We start from the raw sequence: 15,082 nt of genomic DNA, 5'->3' as shown, positions 1-15,082 counted from the left end.
ATTTGTCCTTTTGGTTTTTTAAACACTTTGGCTCCTTCCTTTCTTCTTTTTCTTTTATTAATTTATTCTATTTTTCTACCTTTATACACACAAACCAAGTGTCTATCAAATCAGGCACCAAAAAGCAACACTCTTAAAACAATTCATTCAGGCTGAGCTTCAACAGTAATTATTGATGTTTTTATTAATTATAACGCCTTTTCCTCCCCAGAAGGAACAAAACGAAGTCTCTTGGGTCAGACCAGCAATCATTAAACGAAAAAGAAATAAATAAGAAATTAAAAATAGAGAGAATGTGTTAAAAAGAAGGAAGAAGTACTGCTCATAACCAAACTGTCATCTTAAAAAAGCATTTCCACACTTCAAATCTGATTAAAACAGAAAGCTTCTCTCCTACTTTTGAAACAAATAATTCCACCTCAAATCCACATTTTCAGAGAAGCCCCTAGCTTTCTGCATGATTCCTGCAACATCCCTTCACCTCAGTGAGGTAAAAGCCAGTCACTGTTTCTCTCCCAGTCACCCCCACTGAAGCGCCTCGTAAATTTCAGCATAAACTCAGAACTGTCACCGTGGGTTTAGAAGATAATGACACATTTCAGCTATCACCCCCTAGATTGAAAGATTAAAAAGACTGCCCAAATGTTAGGGGAAATGAAGGTGCGTGGGCTCACTCTGCAGCTGCAGTTTTCAGCCCTCGTCGTCTAGAAGGTTCTCCATGGGTATGGATGCCACGTGGGTATCTGGCGAGTGGGAGGGGAATCACCCTACACTTCTGCCCATCTATTTGCAGAACTCTTTTGAAAAGGGTATTTCTAGATCACTTTGCTCAAAATGCAGCAAAATTCACCCGGCACTGCTCAGGACGCACCCCCGGGGCCTTGCAAGTGATAATGGGCGCTAACGCGCCGGCGGCATTTAGGGGGTGAGTGGGTGGAGGAGCGGGGAGGAATACGTCGCGCGTGAAAATCTCAGGGTGGAAACGCAACCGCAGAACTCGGTCCCGGAGGAACGGAGCAACACCCTGGCGTCTCCCAGCAGCGACGACGGAAAGCCAGGTGGCGCGTCGCGACCAGCAATCGCGACACTCGGTCGCAGCTCAGCATCGAGCGGAACTGGACCAAACCCAGAGAAATGAGCTTTTTCCGGAGCCCAGAGCTGCTCGCGATTTCAGAGAAAAAAGAACACCAAGCACAACTCCCGGGGGCGGAAGACGGCGGGCGGCCGGCCGGGGGGAGGGTCGCAGGCCGCGAGCGCGGCGACACAGGCGCGGCGCCCCCCGCGCCGGCCGGACACGCCGCCGCCGGCCCCTCCCCCGCCGCTTCCTCCCTCTGCCGCCCTCCCCCACGTGCGGGTGACGTCAAAATTCCGCGAAAAAGCCGCGTGGTGGCTCGGCGCGGAGGCGCGAGTCGCGCCCAGCGGCCCCCGGGCGGGCGGGCGGGGCCGCGGCGGCCGTCCTCGCTGGCGGGCAGGCCCCGACGCCGCGGCCCGCGCCCCCGCCCCAGATCGCGCGGGGAAAGCCGCTTTTCCACAGCAAACGCATCTGCAGAGCTGGTTTCGGCGCCGTGAGGCGTGTCCTGAGCGGGATCAGACAGGAAGAGGGGAAACTCGCGTCCTTTTCTTCGCTTTCCCCCAGCGGGGAGTAAGACGCCAGGTGGGGGACGCGCGGCAGGCGCTGCCCCTCAGCCCGCGCCCGTCGCGTCTGCCGCCTGAGCGCTCCGCAGCCGGCCAGCCGGGGCGCCGACGGGGCAGGCGGCGTGGGCGCCGGCCGGCTCTGCCCCGCGGGCGCAGCCCCAGGCCCGCCGCGGCGACGAGGGTCCCGGAAGCGGGTTCGCACCTGCAGGCGCCCGAGCCCGGGGTCGCCGTCCGCACCCCCTCCGCCCGCTGCTCGCCCGCTCGCGACCTTCCCTCTCCTCCTTTCTCGTACTCCTCCACTGCCCCTTGCTCCCGCCCCAGTCCTCTCTCCCAGCCCCTCTGACTTCGCCATCTACTTTAGGTGGCAGTCGGATTTTCGGTTTTGATTGACCGTCCACCTCTCCGTGGAGAAACACAAACACAGCTCTACTCTGGGGGGCTGGGGGGAAGGCGATGCCCCCCCCATTCTTGAGCCCGAACTCGGCCCCCTTCCCTGCCACCCGGCCTGGGCGCCCCTGCGCGGAGGCGGCGGGACTTGAACCCGCGCGGCCGACGGCAGGATCACCTGGCTGGCCGGCAGCCGCCAGGTGAGCTTGGGAGTGTGCGTGCTTAGCGTTGCAGGTTGCTGCAGAAATGTGCCCATGAACGCCCAGCACTCGGCTGCACCCTACACCTACAGGGTGTTGTACACCTTCCAACCGAAACTCCAAAACGCGAGGAGTAGGGGTGGGGAGCCGGCCCAAGAGGGAATAAAAGCCCAATAAAACTTGCGTTCACTGAAGTTTATCGCCGATCTTACAAAGGACAGGATATATTTTTTCCTTGAGGAGTGAAAAAGGGATAAGGAAGAGCTGACATTTGTTTTTTTCCACGGTGTCCAGTTTGGACTTCAAAGCCAGAGCACAGGCGCTTGCGCTTTCTCTAAACCCAAGTCTACACTCAAAGAAAGCGCGCACGTTTGGCCAGAAGGCAACGTGCCTTTCCCCGCGAGTGCTCTTTAGTAAGAAATTAAGGCTTTACACAGGGTTGGAGTGGCGACCCAAAGGGAAAACTGAGTTTCCAGCCCAAGCCTCCGGAGACACGCCTGCCACCTCCGCGCCCTCTCGCGCCCTCCCACGTGCCGGAGCCGAGGAGGAGCCCGCGGTGCGCCGCGCGGTTCACCCTCGGGACCGGTCCCGGGTCGGAAGGGGACGCGAAGGGGAACTTCAAGAGGCGCGCTTGCCACGCGGGAAGCGCCCGCACTTGAGGGTCCCCTGGGCGAAGAGGGCCGCGGGGTGGGGGGCGGTCTCCGCCCGCGACCCTCTCCGCCCCTCCCCTCCCCCTGCCACCTCGACGCACTCCCCCGGCCGCCCCCTCCCCGCTGGAATTTCGCTGTAAAGCAAGACGGGTGGGGGAGGGGAGCGGGAAGGGGCGTGAGGGCCCCGGCTCACTCAGGGACGTGAGGACGCGCCACCCGGGCTTTCTCCTCGGCGTGGGCCAGGCCTCGGGGACCACCGCCCGCCTCCCCCGACCGGAGGGGGCCCGGAGCTCGGGATGCTTGCCCCGGGGGGCGGGCGAGGACCGCGGTGGGTTAGCTATCAGGGTGTCAAGGCTGGGAGCCCTCGCCGGCTCTGTCCTTGCCTGTCGGTTGGAGTCATACTTGAAAATACCTCTCTCACCTCCCTCCTTTCTCCCCGGCACCTTTCTTTGACCCGCTCAAAGGTGGCGTAGGTGAAGTTTAAGTGATTCCCTTATGGGGTCTTAAAATGTAAGTTCATGTATTTATCCGGAGTGACTCAAAAGCTTAAGTCGGGAAGTCCAACTTGCCTAAAATCAATAGGTGATTGTTAGGGACACCAGCTGTGTTCCGGTGAGCGTGGTCCTCAGCCCGGTGTCATCCGCTGCGCGGGGCTGTTTCATTTTGAGTTTGCAACTTGGGTTTTCCAGCGAGCTTTTTTACCTCCCGGAGCTAATGGCTTCCACAGCAATTAGACATTTTCCGCGCCCGCCCCTTCCCTCCCCTTTCTTTACATACACCAGATTGGATACTAATTCCTGCAGCTATTGATAAGGCCGGGGGCGCCCAGGCCTTGCCCGCCCGGGTGCCGGCTCTCTCTCCGCCCTCCCTTGGCTTCCTTTTGATGTAGCGGGGAACGCGTCCTACTAAAAAAAAAAAAGAAGAAGAAGAAGAAAAAAAAAGAAAAAAAAGTAATCTGCCCGGTAACAATCAGCGCGCAGTAGCAGGAGCCCCAGAGCTATTGGCTATGCAAATAGAGGGAGGGGAGACGGCGCCCCAAACTCTTACTCACCCTTTTAAAGCGATATCCCCTCCTCCCCACCCACCCCTTCCGCCCCACCCTCGTTTAAAGGGGCTGGCTCCCGGGCCCGAGTTAATCGCTTGCACCTCTGGTTTATTCGCTCCCCTCCTCCGCCTTGCAGGGAACCTAGCGTACAGCTCACCCAGCCCCCCCCCCCCCCCCCCCCGCCCCGCTTGTCTCCTCGCCCCTGTTCGGGCCCCCTTTCTCGGTGAAGGAGGAACTTGGTCGGCCGCGGTGTGCCCAGACTACCCGAGCCACGCCATGCTCACTGCACGTGCCAGCGCGGCCGGGCGCCGGGCGCTCGCCCTGCTCTCCGAGTGAAATCCACGGGCGGGGTGAGGGGTGGCGGGAGGAAGGAGGTGAGGAAACGCCATCATATCTATCCCCTGTTAAGACAGCCTTGACTCGAGGATGCGTAGAGCACATGTCCGCCCGACTGCGCTGGCGGCGTCTCCACCGCAGTCCGGCTCCCGGGGAGAAAGCCCTCGCTGGCCAGTGCAGCGCGAACCCGGAGGGGTCGGCGAGGATGCGGGCGAAGGACGGAGGGTGGAAGCCTTGGCCTCCGAAGAAAGGAAGGGGTGGTGGCGTTTGCAGGGGAAACGTGGGGAGGCCAAACCTAATCCCTCTCTCGCCCCCTCCCCCCCTCCCGGGCCATTTCCTAGAAAGCGGTATCAGTGTGGCCACGCTCGGCGCAGACACCTCGGGCGGCTTGTCAGCAGATGCAGGGACAAGGAAGCGGGTTTTTCCTGCGTGGCCGCCGGCCGCGGAGGAACCGCTGGCAGCCCTACTCCCCGGCCTGCGGCAGCCCTGGGCGCAGCACCGCGTCGCCCACTGGCCCTCGTAGCGCCCCCAAGAACACGATGGTTTCTGCTCGAGGGTCACGTTCTATCAATCGGAGAGGCAGCGGCCCCCCCCTCCTAACACCCACCCGTTCCTCTTCCTCTCCACACACATCTGCACGGCACAGCCGGGACGCAGTTCGGATCCCTTTAATCGGGCTTTGACACGGCTTCGAAGTTATCAGGCACATAAACTTCAGGGACATAACCTTTATCTCTAGGTATGCGAGGTTGCTATTTTCTTAAACCATCCCCTTATTTTTCACTTAAGGGATCTGTTTCTAAATTGTCTGACCTCACCCCATCTTCAAGTAATCTACCCTCCATTCCTGGATCTTGGGTACATGGGCAGGAGGTTTTGAAGAAGCCAAATTTCGAAGGTCGTATTTTGGCACTATACACCTACAGAACATGCGAAATTAAAGGGAATAAATAGGAATCGGTGGGTTTTTGTGGGTTCCCCTATCCGGGGCCCCTGGCATGCGGGGCTGGGTGGAGGGAGAGGGCTGGGGGGCGGGGGCCGCGTTTGAAGTTAAGGTCGGGCCAGCTGCTGCTCTCCTTAATAACAAGAGGGGAAAGGAGGGAGGGAGGGAGAGATTGAAAGGAGGAGGGGAGGCCGGGAGGGGAGGGAAGGGGAGGAGGAACCAGAGAGGGGAGCGCGACGAGAGGGAGGAGAGCTAACTGCCCAGCCAGCTTGCGTCACTGCCTCAGAGCAGAGAAGAGCGAGCTCGGGGAGCGAGACAAGTTTGAAGGGGAGGACTGGTGCGAGCGAGGCAGCCCCCGCGGCTCTGCTCGCCCACCGCCCGACCCTTTCCTCTCTTCTCCTCCGGCTGCTCTTTCTGCCCGCACCTATTCCCTGAAAACCCCCTATTTAGCCAAAAGAAGGAGGTAAGGGGAACCCTCTCCCCTCCCCCTCAAAAAAAAAACACAAAACTTTTTCAGTCCGGAGAAAGCAGAGGACCGAGTGGTCACCAGCTGGCCATGGAGCTTCTGTGCTGCGAGGTGGACCCGGTCCGCAGGGCCGTGCGGGACCAAAACCTGCTGCAGGACGACCGCGTTCTGCAGAATTTGCTCACCATCGAGGAGCGCTACCTCCCGCAGTGCTCCTACTTCAAGTGCGTGCAGAAGGACATCCAGCCCTACATGCGCAGGATGGTGGCCACCTGGATGCTGGAGGTAGGTCTGCCGGCGACGCTCACTAGGAGCCAAGGCCCCCCCATTCTCGGCCCCCCACGCAGGGACCCTAAGCCCGGAGAGGGCAACCCTGGTGCCGGCCTCCCGGCGCCTGTGCGCGAGGTTACCCCGCGCCCCGCGAGCTGCGCGGCCTCATTGCTGTTCTTTGCGGGATTAATTGGGGGAGTGCGGAGGGGAGAGAGGAAAATCTGGGCGAAGCGAGGCTGTCTTGGGGCGGGGTGGGGGCATCCCGCGCGCGAGTGCCTGCATGTGGCTTCCTCTTCTTCCCACCCCCATCCCGACCTGTCTTCTGCGAAGCAGCGGCCGCTTTCGGTGAGGCGAAGGGGGCAGGAGCGTGAAATTGGGACTCACTGTAGAAAATCAGCCCCCCAAAAGGCCAGAGCACATTTGTCCTAGCCTCAGGTCCCCACATGTGGTCGCGACTCCGCGTTGGCACTTCAGGGGGGAGGGGGAGGGAGAAGGAGAGAAACGGGGAATTCAGGAGCCCCGGAAGTCACAATGAAGAAACGTGTGTTTTAGGGGAGCCCAAAAGAGCCACTTCTTTACTCTCGCCCCGAGGCTCTGCCGAGCGAGCCGTGTGCCCACGTATGCACAGCCCTGGACCTGCCGTGCTTTCGCCATGTTGCTTTGCAAACTCCGGCTGGAAAGGCTGGGAAACGTCGCCCTCTCGCCCTCGCACCCCAGTATCCCGGCCACCCCACTTCGCATCGTGCCCTCTCCCCCAGCCCCCACCTCACGAAGGTTACTTACAGTTTGACTTTCCAGCTTCCTCGGTGCGGAGATTTGGGTGGGGTAGGAGGGGGAGGGGGTGTGTGTAGGGGGATACCAGGGCACCCCTAAAGGAGAGGTCAGAGCCCGCGGGCCTCTTTCCGGGCTCCCTGTTCCCTTCCGTCCCCCAGCTCGTCAGCGCGTCCCCCCGTTCTGCCCTTGTGGGCCGCAGCCGGACGCTCCGCCGCGGCTCTCACCCCTCAAGTTCCCCAGGGATCCAAAGCCCCAGGGGTCGAGATACAGACCTTTCCGGCACCCAAGGCCTCCGTTTCGGGAAGCCCGAATCCTCTTTGGGGTTTTCACGCCAAAAGGGCTTTTCTAGGATATTTCCTCGATTTTTAATTATTTTTTGAAAGCGTCCCCCCTGCTCCGGCTCCGGCTGCCGAGGCTGCGGCGCTCTTCCTCCTCCTCCCTCCCCCGCTCGCCGCCGCTCCCGCCCGCCCCCGGCCGCGGCCCCCGCCGCGGGGACGCCCCGCACATTTTTTCCAATTGTCGGGAATGATAGAGCAGGATCTGGGGGTCCGGACGGGACCAAGAAGTGGACCCCCGGAGCCTCCAGAATATTTTTATTGATTTTTTGAAAAGATGACGAAATCCAAAAAAGAGAGTGAGTGAGTTAGAGTGCGCAAAGGAGCGAGGAGCCAAAGGGAGCGTCGTGGAGCTGCGGCGGCTACTGCGCATTTCTTTCACCCCCCCCTGTTTTGGATCTTTAATTCACCCCCTTTTTTAGGCTCCCTGGGAATATCCGAACACGGAGGGGCGATTCCCACTGACCCCAGCCTCCTTGTCTTTATTCTTATCTCACGTTATACTCCCCTCCCCCTCCCCACAAAAAATTTTTTTGTTTCCGTAAATCATGCTTTTTCATCCTTTTTCTCTTTTTTCTGATACTATTTTCTCTCCCCCTACCAACCTTTACCCACTCCGTTGCAGGTATGTGAGGAACAGAAGTGTGAAGAAGAGGTCTTCCCTCTGGCCATGAATTACCTGGACCGCTTTCTGGCCGGGGTGCCGACTCCTAAGTCCCATCTCCAACTCCTGGGTGCTGTCTGCATGTTCCTGGCCTCCAAGCTCAAAGAGACCATCCCGCTGACTGCGGAAAAGTTGTGCATTTACACCGACAACTCCATCAAGCCTCAGGAGCTGCTGGTAATGACTGTCCCCTTGCTCCCTCCCTTCTGCCCTTCCTGCTTTCTCCCGGCCAACAATATACCTTTTTACCCATCACTCCAAAGTAAATTCTGAGGATCTGCAATTAATTACCTTGCCACTAGAACTTTCCTACTTGGAGATTTCTCTCTTAATAGGAGATAACTTGCTTCTTGTGTTCCTACTATGTACCAGGTACCCTGCTAAGCACTGAGGCTACATGCAAGAATAAGATTTCATGGAGACTTGGGTTGGTGAGATTCATTTGCAATGGTGTGTGCCATGCATGTGTATAGGGAAGCATGGAATATTTTAATGAACAGTGCCAATATTTTAATTAAATTCCAAATTTTCAAACACTGAACTCTGAGAAAATAGTCTGACTTCTCAACACTCTAGGAATGTGTTCACATGATAGGAACGTTATGTGTTATGGTGTGTCTCCTAAGACCCTGGCGTTCAGAGGTAGTCTTACCTATCTGTGAAGTCTCCAGATACTTACACATAGTAGCTGTTCACTAAATATCAGCTCATTGACTTTTAAGCAAAGTCAAAAGTTGGCCTTTTATTGAAGGAGTCTGAGGCCTGCGTTCTTAGCTCCAGTTGGGAGTGTGACCTCTGCACAACCCCAAGGGTCCTGTCCTGACTCTGGTTTTCTGCCAGAGGACTTTTTTCCCACTCAGTCTAACTCCTTATCCCTGCAGCTCCACACATAAGACGGCCATATTGCAGTAGTGCTGGATGGAAGAGCGCCTCCGAGGCCCACCTTCAGTGATTTGCACACCTTTCTCTGCACTGTTTGCAAAAAGGGCCCCCTCTGCCCGCCCCTCCTCCTCCTCACTGGCAGGGCCTGCACTACTAAGTCCACAGGGCTGAGACCACTTTCTTGAACTGAGCTCTTTGTGAGCAGCCTTCCTTTCTGGGGCTGTGCTGCCATCTAGTGGCAGACATGCACACGGTTGGGGGAGGCATCGCGGAGAATGCAGAGGCCTGAATGACTTCACCTTTGAACTGCTGCCAGATTTTAGCTGCTTCTGGTTTGGTCGGAGAGGCCCAGAAAGGTGCTTTCTTCTGGGAGATCTGCTTCCTTTAATAATGGTGCAAGAAGAGTGGCTTGGACTCACCATACCCTTTGAGAAGGAAGGGTTGGGACTTAGAGGCACCTTTGAAGATGCTGGCTTAGTCTCTCCATAAAAAGACAAGGCAGATTTTAAAGCTTGTAAAGAAAAAATTGTTAGAATTGGAGATCAATCTCTTTAAAAAGACAAGGCAGATTTTAAAGCTTGTAAAGAAAAAATTGTTAGAATTGTAGATCAATCTCTTTTTTTCATGGGAGAGCGGAAAACTAATCTTCATTTGGTTTATTTATTTTTAACATGATGGTAGACTGAGGGGTTCTTCAGGACACCCTACTTTTTCCAGGACTAGCTCACTTATATTGCTCCAAATAAACTTGGCTTTTTTTTCTCCACTCCCTGTCTCTTTCTCCCAGAAGTTGGGATGTGGAGGTGTCCTCCTGCTATATGAATGAGAAAGCTGAGAGAAAGCGGAGGCCTGGGAGGGGAAGGGCTACATAGCCCGTTAGCACTGCAGCCTGAGGGCTGGGCTCTGGTAGCATCTGGCCCTTGACTTACACGTGGAAGAGATTCCAGATTCTTAGGATGAATGGGAAAGTGGAGTGCACTGGTGAGCTGGTCCCTGTGTCTCATTCTTCTGAAGATGACTGATTGATAAGCATATTCTCTTCCTGACTACACATACATAAATTTAAATTTTTATTCTTGAACTGTTTCCCTTTGAGCACAATTTCCCATAAGTGTCTCAATAAAGGAGAGAAACAAGATTTTTCATCAGATATGCTGCTGGTCCCAAAGGAGACAGGGTTGTGTCCTCCCAGGACTTGGACTGGGGGATTCTGTGACCAAGAACAAACACCTTCACCTTGCCCCAAATCACCTCCATCTGCAAAATGGGGTTGCTAATGACCATCCGGTCCTTTAGTCATTATGACAAAGGCCTGTGAAACATTTAGGTGAAAGGGCTGAGTGTCACATCCCAAAGATTTCTGCATGATGTGTCAAAGGGGAAAGTTTTAACAGCAAAGAGAAAAATGGTACTTTTTGGCACCAAGTAAAAGCAAGCTAATTGGTTGCTAAGGAGTTGGGCCAAGGAACCTTATTTTGAGCTTTATCTGCATGCATCATTTTTCCATGAGGATTAAAAAGACTATTAATCCAGTGATAGAGACATATACAATAAATTACTACCAAAGGGCCACAATGACCTTGGCCGTATCTTATTGTAGGTACAACTTTCTGGGTGGGCAGGCAGCAGTATTGCGTGGAAGTCAGGATTTGGGGGCTTGGGGAGCTGGAGGGGGAAAGAAATAGAAGAAAATAGAATCTTGGCAGCCGCTACCTGGGTTCTCATTATTTTCAGTTGAGCCTAACATTTGAAACATAAGAAGAGCCATCAACAACTTCAAAGCTTTATGGGCACGTTGACAAATGGGCCCGCCTTACAATCTAGCAGCCACGTCCTAATGAGCATCATTAAAACTGGTCTGGATCCCAGCCCCCAGCGCCTGCCACCAGGTTGGCCTGTGGGTTTTATACTCTTCCCTTCCTTGCCTCCTTTGCCAGGAGTGGGAACTGGTGGTGCTGGGGAAGTTGAAGTGGAACCTGGCTGCTGTCACTCCTCATGACTTCATCGAGCACATCCTGCGCAAGTTGCCCCAGCAGAGAGAGAAGCAATCTCTGATCCGCAAGCACGCGCACACCTTCATCGCCCTGTGTGCCACCGGTAAGACCAGGCTGGGCTGGGAGGGAGGACCAGGAGCTCTTTGGGAGCTGTCCTGGGGGAGGCAAAAGGTGGTACAAACGTTCATGTTAATTGGGAGGTGTAGTGGAGGGGTGGTCTTGAGTCATCTAGAGTCCGGAGTTTCATTCCGAGGTTGCTTTTTCTTTAACTTTATCCAAGCTGCTATAATCTCTTTCACTGCTAAACTCATAAATGGTTTATGAGGACAGGTGTGGCAAGGGGAAAAAAATTAGTGCCTGTTAAAATATTCTTTATGATGTCTAAAGTGCTCTTTGAAGATTATATATACTGCTCACTGGTTGCATTTAAATCTTTAATCTTTTGAGGAAAAGGGTGGCTTGGAGATAAGCCCAAGCGGAAATTTGGGGATGGGAGGGGCAAATATAGGTTAAAGGAACAACGTCAAGATAAATGTGCGCCTGCCCTGGTAAGTGGTAAGGGAGACCAAAGGAATCCTTTTTCACCACAGGGCACTTAGTGCTGGACGGGGGAGTGGCTTTCAGGAAGGGTCTGCTTGCTCAGTGCTGGGTTCTGATGCCCTCACTTCACGTGGCCATGTTTTGCTTTTGGCTGCAGTGCTTGACATGGCAGGTATAACTGGCTTTTTCCATGTTAAAAGCTTCCTGCCCACCGTGTTGCTCCCACAGTTGATACATAGTTCCTACTTGCCCATTTGCTCCAGTTTTCCTAATAAACTCAAGGCAGTGTTGTCTTGCTAAACTGAACCCTGGCCTGTTTCTCCTCTTGGTAGTGACAATGGTACAGACCCTGGAAACTTAATCACCTGGGGGAGAGGTGTCAGGAGTTCGTGTTTTCATAACCAGAAACATTAGTTAAAAAACTGACCATTTGGGCAGACCTTTTGGGGTGGTTCATCCCCAATTGCCAAGAGTGGTTAAATTATATAGGTGGGACTCAGCAGTTAACTTTTTTCAATACCTTGTTACATGTTACTCTGAGTTTGTACAGATGATTATATAATATGCAATATAGTGTACATGCTCTGTGTTCCCAGTCAAAAGGTCAGGCTTTGCTACTTTTCACTGGGTGACCTCGGACAGGCTGTTCAACCTCTCTGAACCCCAGCTTCCCCGTCTGAAAAACACACCTGTTGATGCAGCAGCCTGTAGCCTTTTCAGAGTGGTAGGAAAATTAAAATCAGAAAGACATGATGCATGTGGAAGTGTTTTGTGAACCAGGAGATGTGCAGGTCATACATGCCATGGTACTAATTGTGAAAATGCTGCCATCTCCTGTTTTAACCCTGGTTTTAACTGTTCCAGCCAAGGTGGATGTGATGCCTTCCCTGCTCTGGCTGCCCTCCCCTGTTTCTGGCAGGACCCTGCACTCTGCACCTGCTGGCTTGAGTGTAGGGGTCCGAGCCTTCTACTCTGGAGTCCAGAGGACAGGTTTCCACTTGCTGGTGTTCTTTAGTTCTGCCCTTCTGGACCCAGGTCGGGCCTCATGGCGTGCACATGTGCCTGTGTGCCTTTGTGGGAGAGGCAGTTGCCCTTCCTGCCGCCCTGGGCGGGGCAGGTTTGGGAGCTGCTGTGGACCCTTGCTGCCTCTTGGACAGTAGTGGTTCTTTGGCTTCCTTCCCTTCTCCTGCCACCTGGCCTGGGCCCGAGAGGTCAGTCCCCCATTGACCTGTCATTTTGTCTCCCAGGCTCAGCCCTTTCTTCTCTTGCCATAATTCACTGTGGGTGAGGGGCAGACAGGCCTTCTCTGGCCCTAGGACAGCTGCCTCCGACCCTGAACTACCCCATTGCCCAGCTGTTGATAGCCAGAATTCTGCTTTGACGTCATCTCTTGACCAACAGATCTTTCAGGGTCTATCCACCCCCTTCCTCCTCTCTGATCTCTGATTGGGGTTGGGGTGCTGGGTGGAATTACCCAAGTGTGGGCAGATCCCCAGATTCTGTCTAGGCCCATTCTCTAAAACTGGGGATCCCATCCCCCATCGGTGGCCTTCTAGCCTAGATCTTTGGGCTGGCTGCCAACTTTGGGGCCAGAGTAGGGAGCTTGGGATTCAGGGACTGAGGACAGAGGTCCGGAGGGAGACAGAAGCAGTCATGAAGGCTGCCTTTTGGGGGCGTTGAGCTACCTTTGGTCTGGGGTTGGGGAAGGATAAGAGAACAAACACCTCTGACCAAATGAAAACCATGTGCCAAGTCCTGAGCCTCAGGCATGGACTACTCAGAGCAGAGGGAGGTTCTCAGACATTTTCCTGGGTCTGGGAAGGATGGGCCACCTAGCAAGGCATTTCTTTCTCCCTGATGGGCACTTGGATCTCTGCAAGTGCCCGAGTCATAGAGACTTCCTCTTCATGGAGCTTTCAGTAGTCGGCCTGGTAGCATGAACACTGAGGGCTTCTAGGGAGATGAGATTCCGCACTCTGTGGCCAGGGTTTGATAAATAGGCAAGTGCCCAGGACCGTGTCTGGCAAGCAGCAGGTGCTGGGTAGCTGAGGACCAAAGGTAGGAGACATGGAGAGCCTCCAGCCTGAGCTCTGCTCCTGACATGTCACACCTCCTTCCCACCAGTCCTGGACGTTCTGCCCTGAAGCTGACGAAGCACCTGCAGCCAGCGTCTGGAGGCCCACGGGGGATGGGAGCGGGGGTCCAGGGTAGCCAGCCTTCTGGCTGTGTGGCTGGCTGGTTGATGGGAAAAGCTGGTTGTGAAAGAGCTGGCAGTCGTTCTGCAGAGTGTGTGGAGAGCGTATGTGTGTGTGAAAGGGGAGGAGAGAGAGCGGGAGAGCGCAGAGGGGCCGCAGGAGGGGTAGTGGAGCAGCGGTCTTCCTTTACAGGGCTCCGTGGTAAGACGGCAGCAAGGCAGAGAGGGGCCCTTATGCCCTTCCCTGCTCAGCCTGGAATGGCTTCTTGGGGAGAGATGGCCTCAAGCTGCCTGGTGTCCCTGTCCCGCAGGTCCCGGGCAGTGGCGACACGCAGAGGTGGCGGGGATCTTCATAGCTGCAGCTCCTGGCACGTTTGATGCTGGGGAAGCAGGACGGCCTTAGTGCCTCTGGCTGCAGCTCTGCCGACAAGAGCCCCCAGCCTGCAAATGAGGGAAGAAGACCCTCTGAGATGACTCATGATCGCACTCTGGTGTTGGGAGATTCTTGAGACGTGATATTGTGTTCAATAGACGATTCCAGTTAGTCCAGAAGAGCCAATGGCACTGAATTTGAATTTGGCGTGGGGCTCGAGGAGGCGCCTACCTTCCCGCCCCAGGCACCCCACATCCCCCTTTTTTGCACTGGGAGCCCACTTTAAGATGCTGCGCATTGCTGTTTGTACCCCACACAAGGAGCCCCCTCCAGGCCTCCCCAGCCTGAGGCCTGAGCCCAGAGTTGACAGTGACCCATCGTGCTTTCCCGGTGCCCCGGGCCTGCCTGTAGGTGCTTCTTTATTTTCCATCCCCAAAGTTCTAGGGGGACAGTGTGGTCCAGAGAAGTTAGGTGACCTGGTCCTTGATCCAGAATGGGAGCTGCACCCTGGTGCGTGCTGAGAAGGGAGAATTGAAACTCATCTTTCCACTTGTGAGCCGCTGAGCTGCCTCCACAGCTGAGAGGTCATGGGCTGAGGGGAAGTGGCTTGTTGAACCAGGAGCCTCGGTGCTTCCGCCAGCACCCGTGGGGACAGGCAGTGTGGTGCTGGCTATCTCACTTCCCATCTACTGGGAGATGCGTGAGTAGCAGGCTGCCGTGTCCTCCGCGAGGCCTGTGGAGTTGCACTGGCGCTGGCTTGTCATGGCAGGCCTGCCCCACAAGCACAGGGTGTGCTGACCCTCCTTTGGGGCAGATGAGGTGTGTAGGTCATTCATTCGCTGGCCAGTGGATGCCTGGGTTCTGGCCCCTTTGAGGGGGAGGGGGAAAGCCTGACCTGGGCTTCCCCCCCTCTGCCTGGAGCCAGTCAGTCTCTCTCTCTCCCCCCCTTGTGGTGGAGAAAAGCACAGCAGTCATTCCTGTACTTAAGGCCAAAATGATCAGTGCTGACCTTAACTGGGCACTAAGAAATGCTGATCCCAAGTTGGTGAATACAGGGCACCCAGATTGGGGAGCGGGAGCCCAGTGGGACCCCTAGGGGCTCCTGTGTCATCCTTGGGAGCTTGCTGGTGCCTTGGCTGGGACTAGGACCGTTTTGACTCCTGAGGGACTCTTCTTCCATGTGATACAAAAGACTACCCTGCATTCTTTGTGGCATGTGGGGGGTGACCTTGAGGAGCTGTTCAACTTCTGGTAAGTTATGAAGAGCTCTGGATCCAGAGTCCGAAAGTCTCCATCTTCCCCCAGGCCTAACACTCACAGTGAGTGACATTAGACAAATCACTTAATCTCCCAGGATTTCATCAAGTCACCTGTAAAAGGAGATGTTTGAAACA

General features: G+C 55.3%; 2 protein-coding genes across 2 annotated transcripts in view; both read left to right on the top strand.

The window, feature by feature from the left end:
• NDUFA9 (NADH:ubiquinone oxidoreductase subunit A9) overlaps nucleotides 1-15,082 on the top strand; it is a 449,537-nt gene that overhangs the window by 83,317 nt on the left and 351,138 nt on the right. The window lies entirely within an intron of this gene.
• Nucleotides 5,452-15,082, top strand: part of CCND2 (cyclin D2) — a 28,144-nt gene continuing 18,513 nt past the window's right edge. Inside the window, exons 1-3 of the mRNA XM_012783145.3 lie at nucleotides 5,452-5,947; nucleotides 7,667-7,882; nucleotides 10,525-10,684. Coding sequence (XP_012638599.1) covers nucleotides 5,753-5,947; nucleotides 7,667-7,882; nucleotides 10,525-10,684 — 571 coding nt within the window. The 5' untranslated portion in view covers nucleotides 5,452-5,752. The remainder of the gene's footprint in view (nucleotides 5,948-7,666; nucleotides 7,883-10,524; nucleotides 10,685-15,082) is intronic.

The sequence above is a fragment of the Microcebus murinus genome, chromosome 10, assembly GCF_040939455.1.
Source record: "Microcebus murinus isolate Inina chromosome 10, M.murinus_Inina_mat1.0, whole genome shotgun sequence".
Lineage (NCBI taxonomy): Eukaryota > Metazoa > Chordata > Mammalia > Primates > Cheirogaleidae > Microcebus > Microcebus murinus.
Note: the sequence above shows the minus strand (reverse complement) of the source record. Positions and strands in the feature narration are given on the sequence as shown.